Source organism: Prosopis cineraria, unplaced genomic scaffold (genome assembly GCF_029017545.1).
Source record: "Prosopis cineraria cultivar Desert tree isolate PC_DT_omini unplaced genomic scaffold, ASM2901754v1 PC14, whole genome shotgun sequence".
Taxonomy (NCBI): domain Eukaryota; kingdom Viridiplantae; phylum Streptophyta; class Magnoliopsida; order Fabales; family Fabaceae; genus Prosopis; species Prosopis cineraria.
This window is the reverse complement of record NW_026555345.1, coordinates 7,494,346-7,515,103: the sequence shown is the minus strand read 5'-3', so window position 1 is coordinate 7,515,103 and position 20,758 is coordinate 7,494,346. Positions and strand designations below refer to the sequence as shown.

Here is a 20,758-nt window from a genome sequence, read left to right as displayed (position 1 = left end):
TCTCTCTTCCATGAACTGACAGACTGAATAGTGACTTAGATTCTAGAGCCGAGGTGAAAGTGTGAGACTGGTAAATGAGAAATGAACCATACGCCCATACACATGGACTTATTAATAATATTCTCTTTGTTTATAAATATAAAATATTTTTAATTAAATTTTATTTTTTAATAAAATATTTATTTATTTTTAAAATAATTTTATTTTTTTATATTTACTCTTATTAAATACCTTACAATAAATATAAAGTCATTCATCTAAGGATATTTTTAAAAAAAGACAATTATTATATCTAAAAAGATTAAAAATGTTTTACAATTTTAAATATATAACTTCTCAAAAAATGTCTTATATTTTTTAACAGAGAGAATATATTCCTTCATTTTATATTAAAAGTTATATTCAACCACTTCTTTTTTTTTTTTTTTTTTAAAGCTAAGGTATGTTGGGTATTGGGGATCAGACTTGTCAGAAATTAGACCATGCCTTTGGACTTAGAAAATATTTATAGATCATCCAACGACTGGGTCCTTGTATCTATGGCGAGATGTGATTCCATAACTTTGTAAATTAGGGGATTTAATTTTATAACTTTATAAATTATAAATTAAATTCTTACTAATTGGATTAACATTATTGGTATATTCAACCACTTTATCAAAATGAAGGATTGATGATTAATTCATTAACTTGATAAAAATAATATCAATTTTTAATTTTGTAGGTATTTAAATGATTTTTTAAAATTTATATCATATTCTCTATCATAATTATTGACTTTGAATGCGGATAGTATTAAAAAATTTAATTACTATCTCATCATGTGATTGATAATTAGGGTTATTCATCTTTTCTGAGTGGTGCTTTATAATAACTATTGGAGTGAGTCCTTTATAATTCAAATTAAAAGGCAATTTTTTCCAACTAAGCTTGGTTTAAAATGCAAGACATTTAGTACTTTTTAAATTTTTTTTAAAATTTATCCTTGTATCAATTAACATCAACATGTGAAATATAACATGACTAAACACTGCTTCTGACTCTTCATAACAAAGAGGTCAAGGAAAAAGAGAAATATATGTCATTTTCATGAAAAAAAAAGAAAATGAATAATTACTTTGATTAATATATGAAATATTGTTGAAAATGGTTTATAATATGAGAGGAGGGATTATAGTTTTTCATATATCATATATATTAATATATAAATAATTTTAAAGCATATATTCTATACAAATCACATCAATAAGTTTCTCACCTTAGAGCAAGTTAATTGCATATAATCCCTTAAATTTTGAATTGCAACAAATTCTTAAAAAAAAAAATTGTATATGTACACATAATTTAGCTAGTAATAAAATGTGATCGGTTGCAATAGTTACCTGAAAAAAATAGAAATTATATTGTAAACTTTAAAAGTTATCCACATATGGTTTTTTTTTAATTAACACTTTAATAAATTATTTCTAATAAGTTCAGATATACATCCCGGCTAACAAGAAGATAAAGATCTCACTGAAGAGAATATATTATTGAAACAATCAATGAAGGACAAAACAAAAGCAACCGAATGCAGAAGATGAACATGAACAAGCCACCAATCTCTTACATCATAAAATCCCATAAAAGCAGCTTCCCTCTTCTCTATCAGTCTCTTGTTTCAGAGTCAGCAGCAAGCATAAGAAGAGAAGAGGAGGAACAAGAAAATAATAAAAAGAAAGATGAAAGAAGAAACCTGAATCGAAATCAATGTATTTACACATTGTCTGACCAAATAACAAAAGTACAGCAACAAACAAACCAGCAAGGGACAGCCATGAAAGCTACCATTATCTGTCATTTTGTGCCCCAAACCATGTGCCTGCATTATATCATCCCTGCCCTTCTTTCATCTTTCTCTCTCTCTCTCTCTCTCTCTCTCTCTCTCTGATCCTGCAAGTTTCATACCCTTTTCTTTACCTCTCTAAAATGTTACCTCTACCTAATTTTCCTAACCACATCATAGTCAAACCCTCCCAGAAAGTACAAGAAAGATGGAGACCAGTTAATTTGCAGATTCAGGATATTTTTGGCTCAAGAAGACTTGAGAGACAGGGAACAGGAATCAAATTGTTCTTATTTAGATATATACTTATCTCTGGATATGTTAGACTGAGGAGAATAACAGTTAAATGAAATGTTAAAAATGAATCATTCTCCTCAATTTAAACATACCCTTATAGAACTTTCTACATGGATCACTTCTTCTTGGTCTTATCTTTGTTGCTGGAGAAGATTGAACCCAAGCCAAATAAATTTGCAGACGGAACATTGATAACAGGGTTGACTCTAACACCATTATGAACATAAGATCCATGAATTTTCTTTAATGGAGGCTTTTGATAAGGCCTTGTGGGATTATGTTTATGGGGATTTTGCTTCATGTTGGGACCTTCCTTTGAAAGTGGCATCCTCTTAACACTTGGAGTAGGAGCAGAACCAGTTGAGTTGCTTCTGGATAGAAGTGGCAAAGGGCACAAGCTTCTTCCATAACCACCACTACCACAGCTGCTGCTTCTTTTGAATCCCCAGAATGACTTGTTAGTATTAGAATTCTGCTTCTCATCCACTTCATCATTATTCACAACAGGTCGTTGCTGCTTGATCTCTTTGAGGCTTCCATTCTTGGTTGTTTTGCTGGTTGAAGCATTTTCACGAACAGTGTGTGTGTGTGGAACCTGGGGTTGATGAAGATGAGGAAGTGGTGACTGCTCTGTTTCCTTCAAATGAGCTTTCTTCTTCTTCTTCTTGATCTCAGAGGGAAGCATTTTGCCATCTGAGAAAAGCTCATCTGCAGAAGATGACTCTTGCTCCGAGCTCTCACGAACACAAACATCAAAATCAAAGCTGGAGTTCAAACCAGAGGGGTTTGATCTGAAAGGAGTTTGCTCAACTGGGATAACATCAGATTGAGAGAAATCATGAGAGAATGAGATTCTCGGACTCATAGTAGAAACCCCACAATTCTCAGAGCAAAGTTCGACAGCCATTTCGATCAATCTTTGGGAAAAACTAGGAACCAAACAGACCCAGAGCGAGATTTGAAGAGAAAAAACAGCAAAGAAAAAACAGAGGAGGATGGATAGTACTGTTGAATAGCTAGAAAGAAGGAAATAAAGGGAAGGCTAGAATAAAAAGGAAGTCAGGAAACAAGAATAACGTAAAAGAGAGGAATTGGATTTTCAGAAAGTAAAAAGAAGGAAAGAATTGAATTCTCTCTCTCTCTCTCTCTCTCTGATGAGTGTGTCCGACACTTGAAATGAATCAAGAACGAGTTTGCAACTTTAAGCGGTCCAAAGAAGAGGAGGTGGAGGAGGAAAGGTTTGGGAATGAAAATGGCGTATGGGTTTGCAGGAAAATCAAGGAAGATGATGGAGACCTTGGGAACTAGCCTTAACCACCATGAGTGACATGTTTGTTTACGTTGATTTAAGCTGGCTTTTTGGAGAAGTACAGAGAGATGTGAAACAATGTGGGGAGAGAGAAGGGGGGGGGGGAGATTATGGAAGGATTAGGTTAATAACTAACAACATCCGCGTGTTTCCAATTCGAAATTAGCAAAAACCTAAAACATGTTTTTTAAGTCACTATATGCTTATTCTGGTCCAAAAAAAAAAAAACTATAATCCTAATACTATAGTTTTCTTTTGGGAGAATGACAAGTAAATAACCCATGAGAAGATTAAGATTTTTTAAGGATTTTAATACTGAAACGTTGGTTAAAAAAGGATTTTAATACTAAAAGATTAAAAAAAAAGAAGTACTAAATTTATTAATTATGAAGAGATTCTAACTTGATTTAACATCTTTGTGAGGTACTTATTTGTTGTTCTTCGTAGTTTTTTTTAATCCCACAAAACTAGGCATTTGGTCCTGGTACGAAGCTTCATTTTATTCTTTTAATTTTAGGTTGATGTATAATGTTAGCCTCCTCATTCTATATAAATTTTTAATTTAATTCTTTAATTTTATAAATTATATTTTTAATTACAAAACCATAATATCGTTAGTTTTAAATAATTATTTTTTTATATTAATCATTTTTTTAAAAATTAAACTTGATAAATTAACATTTAAAAATGTTTTATCAATATTTAAACATTCAATGCAAAAATTTTGTAATAAAATTAATAATGTTATGGTTAAATAATTGAATATATATTCTATAAAATTAAGTAATTAAAATAATTTTTTGTATAAAATTAAAAAAATAAATATATATTTTAACCTTAATTTTATAAAATATTTTTTAATCCTTCAATTCTAATATCGTTAAATGATAACATTATGATTATTGATAAAAATATTCATTACTAAACGTGACATTGACGTTGTGGTCATGATATATAATTCTTAATTAGTCGAGTTTATAAAATAAAAATTTAAGATAAAAATAACTATGACTCATGAATTTTAAGACGTCTTTATTTATAGATCTAGATTTCCAATTGGTATTTACCTTAAAAATAAATATTTATGATATTTTTTAAAATGACCTTTTTTTTTTTTGGAAAGAAGAGAGGGAGAGAGTCTGCTCTGCCAGTCAATGATAAAAAAACTTGGAAGCTTGAAACTTCAAAAATAAAGTTAAAAAAATCAGAAAAAATTACTGAAGGATCATTAAAGAGTTTAATATTTGACAATAATTTCTAACAAATAAATATTAATAAATTAATAAGTAAAAGTTATTATTTGGAGAGTTATTTTGAGATCCCACACAATACAATTACATATTATAAGGTCATCGTCAAATATATTTTGACATGCCTGTAATTCTTTCTTATCATTTTAATAAGAATCGATCTATTAGGGTCATTGTCAAGTACATTTCTTGCTTCTTCAATGATACTCTGTACAGAAAATTTGCTTCCATTGTCATTCAAAAACATCCCCCCACTATTTTAAATCTCAAATACCAAAAAAAAAAAGTCAACAATACTTTTCTAATAAGTTGACCAGGTTGACTAAACCAACTTCTGTTAAATAAATTGACCAAATAGGAATACAAAATTAGCTTTAAACGAATACAAAAAAAAGTAAAAACAAGTGGCTTTAATTTGTTACGTAAAGTCGAATAATACAATTTCGCAAATTAAAAAAAATATGAAAGTTAATTTGATTCCAATAGAAAATACCGACAAGAAGAATATGCAACCTGGGCTCTTGACATGCTGGAGAAAAAGATCGAAAAAAGTGGGAAAACAAAAGCAAGTTAAGGCACCAATGGGCGCTGGGCACATGATAGAGTTGATAAGGGCTATTATTAGCATTTTTTAAGGTGGGAGTTTGAATTATAGGGAGTGACAGATGTGATAATTAACGTAATCTCAAAGAGGTTGTCTCATCGGTACCTCACTACCACTGTAAGGTCTCCTCGCGGGGGGTCCGGATTAATCTGGGGCAAACAATGAACCCAAGATACCTCAGGATACCGGATGGTTTATACCAAAAAAAAAAAGCAAGCTAAGGCAAGGAAAAGAATATGCTAAAATTATATTATATTTTATTTATATATGATCTGATATGGATATGGTTATATATTCATTTTTTATTATATTCTATTGTTAATACTAAATACGATGCATGTATCCAAATCCAATAACAAGGTTATACTTTATAAACCAAGTTGAATGCGCAAAAATTATATATATATATATATATATTGAAGAGAAAACAACATTCAAACTAATCGGATTGCGAAACAAGCTCTTGCATTGCTCCATTTTCTTTTCTTTTATTTTTTTGTTTTATTGGTTGAATGCGTTGCTCCATTTTCTATCTCTAAAAGAAACTGGTTCTTTTCTTTCTTGTTATGTAAAGTAGTTATATTTTTAATTTTTTATTTATCAATACATACATATATGTTGTTTGATTCTATTTAGAAGTTACTTTTGGTATTTTTATTGAAATTGAAAAAAATCTTAAATCTCACTAACTCTATTTAAAAATTCAATAAATTTTTAACTTTATTTCAATTAAATATAATTACTTTAAAATAAGGATAAATATGTATTTTTGCCTTTGAAATATTTTTCAAAGAGCACCTAGCATTCTAAATTATTAGTCAAAGCAATTGTACATGTAAAGTAATTAAAATAAAATATTTTTGTCTTCGCCATAAAATTTCCAAAATTGACTATTAGAAAATGCTAATTAGAACCCTCTAACGTTGATAACTAAGAAATTTAACGATAAGGGCAAAAATATTGTATTTTGTAACAGCTCTCTGGGTTACCATTGCCTCTTCAGGGTCTTTTTCCAGTGCTGGATAACACACATGTCACCACATGATTGCCGACTTTCCCATTGGTGGTACAGTGGTTATTCCTCACCCCACCCTTACGGAGGTCTTTTGGAACCTCCTCAGACTCAAACTTCCAACCTTTATCACCTTAATGAAGTTGAGGCTAAGTCTGGCACCATTAAGTCAGTTGACTCAATGGTACCAGGTTCAACTCAACTTTGTTATGTAGGAGAGGTTGGAGGATTGAACCTGGGGAGGTTCTTCGCAAGGGAAATAATCCTGCATACTATTGCAGAAAAACTTTTGTCTCCTGATGCTCACCGTAAGAGGTGGGATCGTCCTGTTGTGAGGCCTAGGGGGAGAGTGTCCAGCGCCACAAAAGACCTCGGGGAGGCGGGATGAGCGAAGGGCTATTACATATTTTAATTACTTTAAAAATAAAATTGCTTCCACTAATAGTTTATAGTGTTGGATGCTTTTTGGAGAATATTTTAAGGGAAAAAAATGTACATTTATCTTTAAAATAAAATACTCTAGTATTTAATAAATTTTCTGACATTTAATAAGGAAAAAATGATAAAGATGAATATAATTATCATTAAGATGTATTATAAATGAAATCAAAATAAATAATTTGTTATTTTATACAAAGACTCGAGGAGTATGTATAAATCAATTTGATACATAGGATAGGAAATTCATATTTTTATTTTTTTGCTACAGGAAATATCAATTGATGGAGTCTGAGTGCCTTACAGCGCTAAATTTTAAATTCTATGAAAACTCAATTTTCGATTATGTTTGATTATTAGGCATGTTTGAATTTAATTTCTAAAATTTGATAAATATCTAGTTATCCTATGGGGAAAGGACTAAATAATTAAATTAAACTTAAATAAAGCATGAGATATTTAGAAATTCAAAATAAAATCAAAAGTATTTTAGTGAATTGGTTTAAAAGAAATGTTTTAAAAGATGGACCGGATTCTACCAAAAAAAAATAAAGAAAGATGAACCGGATATTAAATTAAAAAAGTCAATTGGTCTCAATTTTTATGATTTAACTAGTTAGATTGATGGCTAAACTAACAATGTACTAATTAAATAAAATTTAAGAAAAATTATATTAAATACATATATAAATTATATATAAAAAATAAGTCTATAATATGTCTAGTTGTTAATAAAATGATATAACAAAATCATAAATCAACAATACGATAACTTATAATTTATAATTTATCAAATATAGATGGGGCTTGATTAAATTAAATATGGATAAATTTAAAAGTATTTATATTTGCACGAATAGTTGTCAATATTTTCTTAAAAACTTAGTCACAAATCATATAATATATATGTGAAGGGTCCAAAATGAAGTTTGACTTTTAGTAGGGGTCTAACTTTTTGAAATTTTTTATAGTTTTTTAAATATTTTTTATATTATGTATGTTTAGAACCATTCATTTTTTGAAAATAGTTCCAATTTCAATTTTGGCTCAATGCCAGTTTCCAGTTCAATAATGACTCAACTTTGATCCAACTCGACTTAATTATAAAAATAATCTTTTTTGTTTGAATTGAGCTATTAACGACTTTAGTCGACGATCTAATTAGTTTGTTTAAAACAATAAAATAAAAATTGCTACTCTTATTTCATGATTTGCAATTCTCAAGGCAAAATTTGTAAGTAAAATTCACTCACTTGTAAAGGTAACACTTGTCGAATACTTCTTTCAGATTACAATATAAGTCATTTTTTAGAAGTCATGTTTAGTTCAAAATATAGGATATTGAGTATGTGTTATATATTTTTGTCCAATTACATTCTTACTTTATTGACTAATTAATGAGGGTGTTTTCAATAAATCAAATATTATATTTATTATACACAATGGCATGATTGGAAAGATGCAAATTTTTTTAAAAAATTAAGGTTTTAACCAACTTTTTTTAAAAACATAAATTAGTTAATAAAAATTTATATTGTAGTTTGGAAGAAGTATATTATTGCTTGAAAAATGTTTTCTTTCACAAATTAATGTATCTTATTTAAAAAGAGTTTTAAATAAAGGTATGAGAATAGCAAATCACTGAAAATAGTGAAGTGTTTGACAAGTTTTTTCTTTGCAAATTAACTAGTTTTACTTACAAGTACTTGTTTTAATAGTTGCAAATTATGAAATGAGACTAACTAATTTTTAAACTAATTCATTAAAAAAATATTTGGCCTTTATTTTAAATTTTCAAATATTTTAATTCTTATTTTACTTTAATTCAATTTTTTGTCTTTTAATGTCGTCACTCCTCCTAATTCTCTAAAAAAATTAAGCCTTTTCAATAGAAAAAATCGAGATCCTTGTCTAACATTTTTAGAAAACAATAAATAACAAAATTATTATTTGTATGTTTTGTAGGTAACTATAATAATTTTTACGATAATTTTTGATCATGATTAGTTTTACACTGACATAATTCATTCCCAAAAAAGCATATTATAATTAAAGATTTACATAAAAGATTTGCTTTACTAATAATTGTGTCAATTAAGTAAGTTTTTCAAAATGAAATGACCTTCTATATAATGAGGACAAAGATGATAATGCACATATAATTGAGGTTAGTCATCTTGGCTTTTGAAATTAGAGCTAATAAATAAGTGAGATTTCATTCATACATAAGAGACAACTGAAGGATTAGATGTTTGTGATTCAAATTTCATGTTGAGCAATCTAATCTTATTGTCATAATTTTTTCAATCACATCTGTTTAATTCTTAATATTTCTAGAGATCAATAATCATACTGCATTATTTTCTTTTTTTTTTTTTTTCCTTTTTATCAAACCACATCCTATTTCATATCACAATTCCTATCACATTTCCTTCATTCATTATTTCCATCAATCCATGTCCCAAACATTAATCATTCCAGCAATAATAAATCTAAATATAATCCAAATCCAAATAGCAAGTCATATGTAATAATTAACAACGAAGAATCCGTTAAGCCTTTGTCATGGTAATTAGAAATATGTATTTTTTTTCCTTTTTATCGAACCACATCCTATTTCATATCACAATTCCAATAACATTTCCTTCATTCATTATTTCCATCAATCCATGTCCCAAACATGAATCATTCCAGCAATAATAAATCTAAATATAATCCAAATCCAAATAGCAAGTCATATGTAATAATTAACAACGAAGAATCCGTTAAGCCTTTGTCATGGTAATCAGAAATATGTATTTACATAATGCAATTGATTTGTAAGAAGAAATAATGTGAACATAAATAGTTGCAATTAGGAGTGTTTATGGGTCAAATCAAGTCATCAAGTGTTAATTACTTGGTCCAATGCCGATTTGAAAACACAAGTGATTCAACCAATATTGAGATATAGTTGGGCCACCTAGTCTCGTGAAGAATCCTAGTCTTTGCATTAAAATCTTATCGTTTAAGAATGTGGTACATACATGCACGATTTTGCTTCAAATGTTTGATATTTATATATAAAGGCAAATAAAGCTTTCATTCTATTTCCATGACACCATGTTGGTTGTTCAAATGCTTCATTTCACTTTGCGCACATGGCTTAGTTGTAACCTAAATATGTACCAGATTTTTGTTCCATGTCACATTTATGTATTAATGATTTTTCCTTTCTGTTTTCTGTTTTTAGAATATATCATTTAAGCATCCTTGTTTGCAAGTGAAGACATATGGATTTTTTCAGTATATTAGCCAAACCAAAATTGATGTCCATACATTACGTAGAGATATTTCAAATTCATGAAAAAATATAGTGTTTATGTATTTATAAAAATATCGTGATGAATAATTTAGCTTTGTATTGGTGTTTTATCAATAAATAGGAAATGTTTTCGCTATCACTATATATGATGTTGATGTGTCTTCAAAATTATTCATGCACTTTCAAGTTCTTACTTCTTAAAGTGTGGATACTTTATTTTTCTTAATCAAATTGTCATCTTTATTTCTAATTTGGATGTTTCACTTTCACACCAAATGATGTTGATATTGCTAATAAACTTTTTGATTTGGCGATAGGTATAGGAAGGTCTGCTTTTTCATTTTCTTTGACAATGCTTTTTTTTAAATAATGTTTTTAATTATCAATACCATGTCACTTTATTATCAGAAGATGTGCTCTTTCATTTTCTTCGACAATGCTTTTTAATAATGTACTTAATCATAAATGTTAATATAAAATATAAATTCTTATACGTTTGGATAAATGTTAAAATTCTTTTCAAGTTCAATGCAATTATTTTTTTAATTTGTAATATTTATTCATATGTTTTATTGGAATTCACATAATTTTATTCTTTACACACTTTACTAGAATAGACCCTTGGCATTGGTATAACATCTATGCAATATTTTAAGTGGTGTTGCTTCCTATATTTTTTATGTTTCACTCCTTTAATTTGTTATTAGCAAATATAAGTCCGAATGTATATTGATACACATAGACCAATGAATATAATTAAATGTAGTTGATATTTAGAAAATAATTTTTTTCTTTAGTTTCCTGTTTTACCCATAATTAATTTAGTTAGTAATCATGCATGGAAAACCAAAAAATTAATGGAAAGTCAAAGTTAGTTTCAATAATTTAAAGTATTTTTTCAGGGATAATTTTAAAAGGATAATATTATATATTTATAGTACTTTGCAAAACCACTTGTGTTTGATAACAGAGAATATTCTCAGAATGTGACTTATATATTTCAAAAGAGGAGTATATTATATCCATTTATACATAGAAGTTAAATTTTTTGACAAAAACTTTTTAGTTATGTTTTTCTTGCACATTGCAGGGGCAATATACCTAATTTTTCTTACCAGCAACAAGTTTAATCATCTCCTACTAAGCAATTAATATTTAATACTTCTCTTCTTTCAAGTTTCAAGTTAGAGCAAGAACTAAATATCAATTATCTACAAAATAAATAACTGAATATCAATTAATTTTATGGGACTGCCTTGGAATATTCTTTTTTTTAAAAAATAAATCTATACAGTCACTGTCTGGTTGGTTTTGTTCTCAATTTTTTGTTTTTAAAAATTATTTTGTATACCAACTCTTACAAATTATTTTTCAAAGCAAAACAAAATAAAAATATTTTTGTTTATGTTAATTTAAAAATGATTTTTGTAACATCAAAAAAAAAATTAACTTCAAATTAGTCAAACTAAACGAGTTTACATTAGTTGTTGAGGATAATTGAGTAAATTAATGTGGTGTGCAGTTTAAAAGTGTTAATTAACCTATTGGGTTGTGGTTATAACCTTATGATTTGGGTCTGCAATGATAACGAGCCACTTAAGCCCTAAAAAGAGAAGATTATATGAGAAAAGAGGTCTTTGCGCCATGCGCCATGACATTTGTATCATGTGCCATGGTGCAAAGGCCAACTTGAGTGAAAGAAGCCTTTTGCACCACATGCTATGGCACAGGAATCATATATCATGGCACATGGCTCGAGTTCACACAAGGTAAAGCTCTTCATGCTACATGCCATAGTACAGGGAGTAAGTGCCATAGTGCATATACAAAAATCATGACTTATCAATCATGATTTAGTTCGAAAAACAAAGAAAATAAAAAGAGTTAATAGAGAGGAATGAAAATCTGAAGTGTACTTTGCTAGGGCTTAGAGTTTTAAAGTATTGAGAGTATTTTAAAGTTTCTAAATACTAAAAGTAAGTTTTCTAAGCATTAATCTTCTTTCATCTTCTTCTTTTGAGAACTTTTGAGTTTGGGTTTGAACAGAAGAGTTGATTTTTGATCCATAAAAGTTATAAGTATGAACTCATTAACTTAAATAGAGTTAATATGAGTTGCTTAAGTTGTTTAAACTCTAAAAAGAGCAATAAATGTGTTTTTGTTGGTTAAGGGTCATTAATATATGAAAATCCACAATAAATGTGGTAGTTGGAGAAGTGTGATGCCATTAATATTAGCTTGGAAGTTCAATAAAGTTAATGTGACTTAATGGAAGTTAATGAATCCAATGGTATATTTAAAAGTGATGAGGTTGTGATATTAAGAGTTTTAAAGTATTAGGTTAAGGAGTAAGAGTTTTTGAAATCATGATATTGATGATTTTGGTATGGTAATTTATAGATTAAATTACATACTGGCATCACTCAAGCTTGGAATAACTTTAGAAGTGTTTTTTTTTAGGGGTAAACCTTTGGCCTTAAACGTTTGAGGTAATTGAGGAAAATCATCTTATACTTTTGTTTGTTAATTAGTTACTTTGGTTAATAAACTATTATTGTAACTTGTGAAATTTGTTTGTAATGCAAGTGTGGTAAGTGACATTATATAATCATATGATGATGTTGGGAAAAAAATTATGAAATGGTACATTTGTGTATATGTTATGAATAATAGGTGAGATGATAAATTGGGAAGTTCTCGGATGACATGGTAGTACGCGAGTATATGGTATTATAGAGTTCAATAACATAACATGATGAGGAGTTCCATGATAAGTTGTGATGTAAAGTGGTAATGTGTGAAGTACAATGATATTATTTGATATGTGAATATGTTGAATTATATACATGCTACAGATTACTGTACTTGTGCATTACATGATTATGTGAGGCAGGAATTCATCTAGGAAAAGGAATATGTGATAAAATCCATGTGATATAGCCGTTATTCGGAGCTCAATAACTTACCTTAATATATTTATATATAATTTATCCCATTTATTTAATGAGGGATTGTCCCATAGGTTATTGATGGATTTGAATCTAATCTAGTTTTCACTTGTTCTACAAGAAGGCTAGTTTAAGAAGAATGACATTTCATAGTGTGAGATTTAGGGAAAATTGTGACCTACAAATAAGTTAAATAACCTTGACTAGATAGCTTCTCATGCGTAAAAGGCTAGAATAGTTTCATGTTAGAGGCATAAAAACAATATAAGGGAGTTAGCTCATCAAGATAGGACTGAGGGAAAAGCTCGAATCTTAGGATTTCTACCCTAAATTTGTAAGCCTCATTTTTTTTAGAATTATGTGTATATTTTATCATAATATAGCCAATTGGGAGATGATTTCATATTTTTACTTACTTACACTATGTTTTCCTTAAACTAAGCTGTGTATTTTGGGCTCTAGAATGTATGAGTTTTATATAAGATATCTAAAAAGGGTCAAAATTCTAATACAAATGAGGAGTGAGTCAGTATGTGATTAAATGGTTATGTGATGATTTATGCAATTGAGACTCTCTCTTCTATTTTTTTTATCAATGGGTTGAGCATTAAAATTATTGTAAATATGCTTTGTAGGTGTTGTGGTGTATTACATACCTGTCCTGTGTTCTATCAAGTGTGATTTAGGGTTATGTTTATGCTTTTGGCACTTGAATTGTAAATTAGGTTCCTAAGTTGTGTATTGTTTGTAAAAGTAGTTGAATTTGAAAATGAGTATCCAACTTTTGATTGAAAAATGAATTGAATGTGAAACTAATGCCATTAGCATAAACTCAGAGAAAGCTTTATGTAGACACCAAGATTACCTTAATCGAATGTAAGATATAATGCCTTCAATGACATTACCATACGACCCTTTACGGAATCTACTAAACAATTCAAAATCATTTCCTTTAAAAGTTTGGGATCCTAAATAAAATATTTTCAAAACCATTTCATAAATTACTTGAGTTATAAAATATTACACAATAGAAGCAATATGCAAAAGTACATCAAATAACAAGAAAACATGTGCATTTCAACCTAGTTGAGTCAAAACAGGGGCCATGCGCTGTGGCTTGTGCCACATGCGCCATGGCACACATATTATAATCTGTTGTCAAATTTTAGATTTTAATACAAACTTTAAAAGTGTGCCGTTTTCACATTTGATATCCAATTAAGGTGGTTCAAGTGCCCATACGAAATTTGTTTTAAAATTTAACCAATGACATTGGTCTCATTTAAATTTGACATCTCATTTAAAAATTGAACATTCAAGTACATTTTGATTGTTTTAAGTCAAAATTTACCACTTGAGTATTACCAATCGAAACCATAAGTTATTAATCACTTTTAAGGCCTTGACCATACACGTACACACATTTGGCTTGTAAACCACCCATAATGCATAATTTGGGCTAAATTCCCTTTTCCTATTTTCATCCATATGCATGGCCAAATTTTACCAATATGCATATAAATATATCTACTAGCTCACAACATTATTTTTACCTCTCACACACACACATGCACGCACGCACGCGTGCACGCGCGCGCGTGTACGCACACGCGGTGGGCTAGATCTCGAAAATCACACACACACACACACACACACACACACACACACACACACACACACACACACATTCACAAGTTATGCACAAGTGTTGGTTTCTATGATAACTTGTATACAAAACTACTACTATTACATTCGATTTCATTATACCAACTTATAATAGGCCTTTCAAAGGAATCTCTACTCAACCTGTTTCCTTTCCCTTTGCTCCGCCACTACCAAAACCTGAAAAATATAAATAATCACGTGTGCAATTAAAATCTTAGTAATCAATATAATTCATTCAATATCTATTAGTACAAATAATCATGCCAAAGTAGTAAAACCAAAATATAGCACATATATTTATCATAACATAGCTTTACTCATAAATTTTTCTCATATAAATTATTTTCACATATTAGCATGATCATCTATCCACCGATCCTCTAAAGCTCTCTGACACGAAACCATAGGCTCTAATGAATCAATCACTCATTGACTCGAGCACATTTTTGGTTGTAGAAATACCCAACTAAAGGTAATTTATCCCACCTATAAATTATAGTTTTTTCCCTTTCACATACTTATAATAGAGGCGTCATTGACTCCTAACTGCATCCTAACGAGCATTAGGAAGTTGCTAGACTGCCTGAATGTCCCATAGTAATAGTTTCAATATAGTGCTGACCGAATTACCCTTAGTATCAGCCCATAATATGCTGCACTGAATTTTCCATGGTGCTAGTCCTATTATATGGATTTGTTTACTCTGATCTCCACTCACACATATCCCCACATATCTTGGGTGAACTCCCACCCCCTATAATCATGCTTTTCACACATGGTTCACTTCTTTTCCACGAATCTTACACCATATATATATATATATATATATTAAACAATTGCTCAAAAATATATATATATATATATATATTAAACAAAGCATAGAAATCATTAACTTTTATTTCACACATTTATTTTTCATGCTAAAGCCATTTAAAATGCTAAGTCATGCATAAAATTCATAAAATAACACTCACAATTTTACATTTACTTCTACACAATTATATAGCTAATTTACATAACAAATTATATAATTATCTTAACCCTTCTATTTAATAAAAAGAATTACCCGTGTTTCACAACCCTATTTGAGTTCCTTTCGTTATTCAACCTGTCGCATGTAAGAATCTACACAATTTAGGCATCCAGAATCAATGACTTCATCAACTAAAAATGCCAATTATAGCAATTTAACACCTAATCACTATCAATTCCTCTATTCACATTCACTCATGCGCATTACAACTGATTACTACTCAATATAAGCTTTAGCCTTTACCTAGTTAGATTTCTCTTACTACTCTCTCTAGATTAGATCAAATTGAGCTTATGGTTTCAAAATTTTATTGTTCCAACTCAAACTAGTTATAAGGTACTAGTTTAGTCTTAAAAAATCTTTTTATTACTATAGAGTAAGAAATCATCTCCTTAAAACTTTCAGATTTAATTTCTAAATAGTTTAAACTAAGAGAAAACAAGGTAAAATCAGAGGTTAAGGTAGTATAAGACTTATCTGATAAATAGCAGGTTGGAAACGTCATCCTTTCTCCTGGAAGTCATTATCCTAGCAGAGGTTCCCTCTCTTCTCCATGCTAGACCTCCATTTTCTCCTTTTTTTCTTTTGTTTTCATGAGTTGGACACATTCTAATTTATCAAAACTCTACTCCATGCACCACTTCGCATCCATCATTAGCCGCAGTGCGTGGCACAATGAGGGGAATCCTCACTATGCTCACACGCTTTACTACTGGATATCGTTCTTCTACTTATATCTATTTATATAACATCTCAACAAGTCAATTCAACACTTCACTATCCAAAATCTTAATCTCACACTAAGACACTAATTCATTCTGTAATCAATCATTAATATAGGATTATAAATTTGGAATGTTACATTGGATGGAAAAATGAGGCGTCTTGGAATTTTCCCTTATTATTGCCAAGTGATAGCAACAGAAGCCGTCATTTATAATGTGTTGCAGCACATGGCACAGAAAAAAATATGCAGTGACATACAAATGACATGCCATGGCACACGTCTACTCTATTACAATGAATTATTGTTTTTTTTTTGACTTAAATGTAAATGCTTTGATACAAATTAGTATTCCATATTTTTGTAAATATATTTTACTTTGATGATTTGTGAAAGTTATGATATAGTGCTTTAAAAGTTTGAAAATCTTGGGATCCCATTTATGTGATTTTACAAACTTGATAATTTTTTTGGAGTTATTCCCATGATCACCTTAATTTCAGAGTTAATTATAAATTAATAAGGGCAACTTTATGATTTTAGAGTTAAAAAAGAATCAATAGTAATAGTCGCTAGTAGTTAATAATGATAGTCTATAATAATAACATAATGAACCATGATTGCGTATAATTTATTGTAGTTAAATGTAATGTGCTTTAAAAATAAAATAAATAAAATAACTTTACTATGTTTTTATTTTTTATTTAATAAAAAAATAGAAAAATTTAAAATATTTAAACTTAAAATCTTTACCCAAACAATTTTTTATTTATTTTTTAAAACAGAAATCAAGTAGGCACTTAATTTCTTGGGTCACGTTTCTTTCAAATGTACGAATATGTGTGTGGAGAGGTTCCAATATAATTGTAGTACCCCTGATTCTACCATTGGAAACCAATTATTGGATCAACCCTTTTTTAATGAATTTTGTTGATTATTCATATATTTATTTTAGGTCAAAATGAGGGACCACAAGAAATAAGCATCACATAATTGTCATCTCTTTCTCATACCTTTTGAAATTTAAAATGGTTTCATCTCCAACCATCTTAGGCCACTTGCCATGTGATTAAAAATCAGTACTTCATTGTCATATCCAACTCATAATAACACATACAATTGTTTTGATAAATATTGCGTATAATTTTAAGTGATTTGTACGAAATCCCTGCTCTAATTTTGTTTCATTTCTTAAAACATTTTTTTTAAAGGACACGATATATTTTAATTACAGCTGTAAACTTTAGTCTTATGAATAAATAAAATATTACATGAGCTTATTTTCGTTGAAAGTCATCACAACTTAAATCTAGATTAATTTATACTCCATTCAATTTTATTTATAAGCAATTTTTATTAATTCCATCAATACCAATACAATAAAAGTAACAAAAAATAAAAGTAAGTAAAATTTTAAACATAATTCTCAAGTAAAAAGTAAAAAATAACAAATTATATAATATTATTTTTTCTGTATCTTTTTTTCTTTTACTTTTTATGAATAGTTTATAGATTTTAATTTAAAATAAAATAATTTCATCAGCGATTTATAAAAGTAAACTAGATTGTACTTTAAAAGACATCTAATATATAGGACTGGAGAGAGTAGCATCTAGTTCCAGATAATTTTTTAAAAAATTAATATTGATTTTAATGTTTAAAAAATAATAGAAAATCCAAACAATTATTAACCTAAAATTTGAAAATGTGGATCTTAAACATGATTTTTGGTCACAGAAAAATCTAGATGAACCAATAATATAGAAGGATACCCCATCCTTAAATCTTGTCATTGTCCCTACTGATGCAGCTTTTTTAGCGGTTGCTAATTTTGTGTCTGTCACAAAGCAAAAGCAAAATCCCATTCCTCTGTTGTCCCTGTGTCTCAAAACGAGCTCCAAGAGTGAATGAAGAAGATCCCCAAAGAATTGTGAGTCCCTTATATTACATACAGATTGGCAATCTCCTTCTTAGTCAACCAAAAAACATGTCATGGTATTATGATAATTCTATTTTTTTTAGGGAAAAAAATTAAAAAAATGAGTAACATATATGGAAATAATGTTGGTTATGTTTAGAAAGAAAAGCTTAATGACAATTTGGTCCTTGATTTTTTTTTAAAAAATAAGTTGCAAATATTGATTCAAATATTAGTTGAAAATTCAGAGTTTTAATTACAAATAAGACATTTAAATTCTAAATCCTATTTTCAAATGTTTAAATCAATATTCATAATTTATGTTTTCAAAAATACATTGGGGACCTAATTATTATTAAGGGAGAATGACAATTAAGGTCCAAAACAGGAAATTAATAATAGTTAAGTCTTCAACAATTTTTTTTAGAAAAATCAATTGTAAATATCAATTCAAACAGTTACAAATTTAAAGATTCAAATTGTAAATATGATATTTAAATTCTAAATATAACAATTTAAAGGTTCCAATTGCAATTTGAATTGTTGTTTATAACTATTTGAATTGATCTTTATAGTTTATTTTACCTAAAATTTTGTTCATGACCTAATTGTAATTAATTCATTTTTATGGGACTTCAATATCATTCTTTCTATCATTAATTTGTTCTTTGGAGATTTAGTTGTCATTCTCCCATGTGTGTGTAGTATCCTATCTCGCACTCAAGAAGGCTGGGGACAAAAGGGGATATATGCATGAAGGTGGGATAGTGGTTTCCAGGTAGGAGAAGGGAAGAGAAAGAGAGTTGGGGACAACAACATAGTGATTGAGGAACAAAAATAGGGACTGTGATTGGAGTTAAAGAGATATGCCCATGTGAATAAAATTATAAACTTTATATTAAGGGCATCTTTTTTTTTTTTTTTTTTTATGTAGCCTTTATACTTTTTAGTGTTTAGTCACTCTCTTGTTTGGGTTGGATTTCTTTTAATACAATTATTTGATATTTGATTGTTCCTTCGCCTCATTTTATAACATGTCTTTTTTGGTAAAATTGTGAACGTCAATGAAATTAATTAAATATAATTTAAATTTCAATTTTTTTTAAAAATAAATATAAGTTTAAAAATATCATTTATTTAATAAGAAGATGAAAGAGAGAAAATATTTAAAGACTGAAATAATAAGGGATAATTTTTAAATAAGTTTCATTAATAAATCATTAACTTTTCAAAACATCTTATATTATAAAATATCAAATTAGTCTAATATTGTAACATGGGGCGGAAGAATTATCATTTAGTTAGATTTAAGCATTGTTATGTTTACTTTTTGGTTTTTATTTCCATATAATTTTCCCCCTATTTGCTGAGTTTGGAGTTTGGACCGTCAACTTTTCTAAAGAAAAAGTGATTCACTCAATTTTATGAAGCCATCGTGGTACATTTGTATGGTTTTGTGGTACCATTATATACCCACAACCTTTTTTTTCCTTTTTCGGTACACGTGAATAAAGTCCAAACAAAATTATATCAAATTAATTGTGAACAAGTCAAATTCAATTTATTCTTATACAGTAAATTAAGTAAACATTTAGGAGGCTCACTCAAAATTTATAATTCATATTCCTGTGATAAACTCCAATTGGCTAATTAGTCAGTACTAAAATTTTCTTCTCTATAAGTTCGTGCCACTCATATATTCCAACTATCATCAATCCTGTTCTGTATTTGACAAAGGATTCTATTCTTTACACAGAAATATGACAACTACTGTTGCAGCATATTTATAATTATGGTAGAGTCAGATTCAATTATAACTTTCCTCACACCCAATCTTTGCAGTGTGAGAAAACTAAACCGTCCCATAACTCCACCACCAAAGTTGTACATCTACCACAAATTTTTAATACTGCTACTGAGTGCTGATCATATGGACTTGGAAAAAGAAGAGGAGGATTTTACATGAATTCACGGGGTACAATTAAATGGGATGAGTTTATTTTCATTGTTTTTACCTCCACTACTCATCTATTGTTCAACCATTTAAATTAAATCTATGTTTTTAAAAATTATCAAATTTAAATCATCATATCTAACTTAATGATCCAGATTTATAATGATTCCTCCTCCGCCCTCCTTTGCAAAGCAGGAAGGCTAACTCCCAATTAAATACCATGAAGTCTACTAAGAAATCCACTGCATATATATATATATATATTTTTTTTTTTTCTTTTAACAAGTTTAGTAAACAAATCTATATCTGTTATAAAATAATGCATATTAAAAGAAATTTATTAAAATTTAAAAAATACTTGTACTTTTTAGAATTATATAATCCTCTCTTGAAAAAAAAATTATATTACAAAAATTTCTGAATTTTGTTTAAATTATGTAAACTTTTATATTTAAAAACACACAAACTTCCAGAGTT

At 28.6% G+C, this 20,758-nt stretch overlaps 1 protein-coding gene across 1 annotated transcript; it reads right to left on the bottom strand.

The window, feature by feature from the left end:
- Positions 1-1,493: 1,493 nt before the first annotated feature.
- Positions 1,494-3,521, bottom strand: LOC129293452 (uncharacterized). The gene has a single exon (XM_054931440.1). It carries the CDS (start codon positions 3,027-3,029, stop codon positions 2,238-2,240), a length of 792 nt encoding a protein of 263 aa, XP_054787415.1. The 5' UTR covers positions 3,030-3,521; the 3' UTR covers positions 1,494-2,237.
- Positions 3,522-20,758: the final 17,237 nt, after the last annotated feature.

What these genes read in the sequence shown, in the direction of transcription:
- LOC129293452 (XM_054931440.1), bottom strand. Translation starts at nt 3,029, where the DNA reads ATGGCTGTCGAACTTTGCTCTGAGAATTGTGGGGTTTCTACTATGAGT.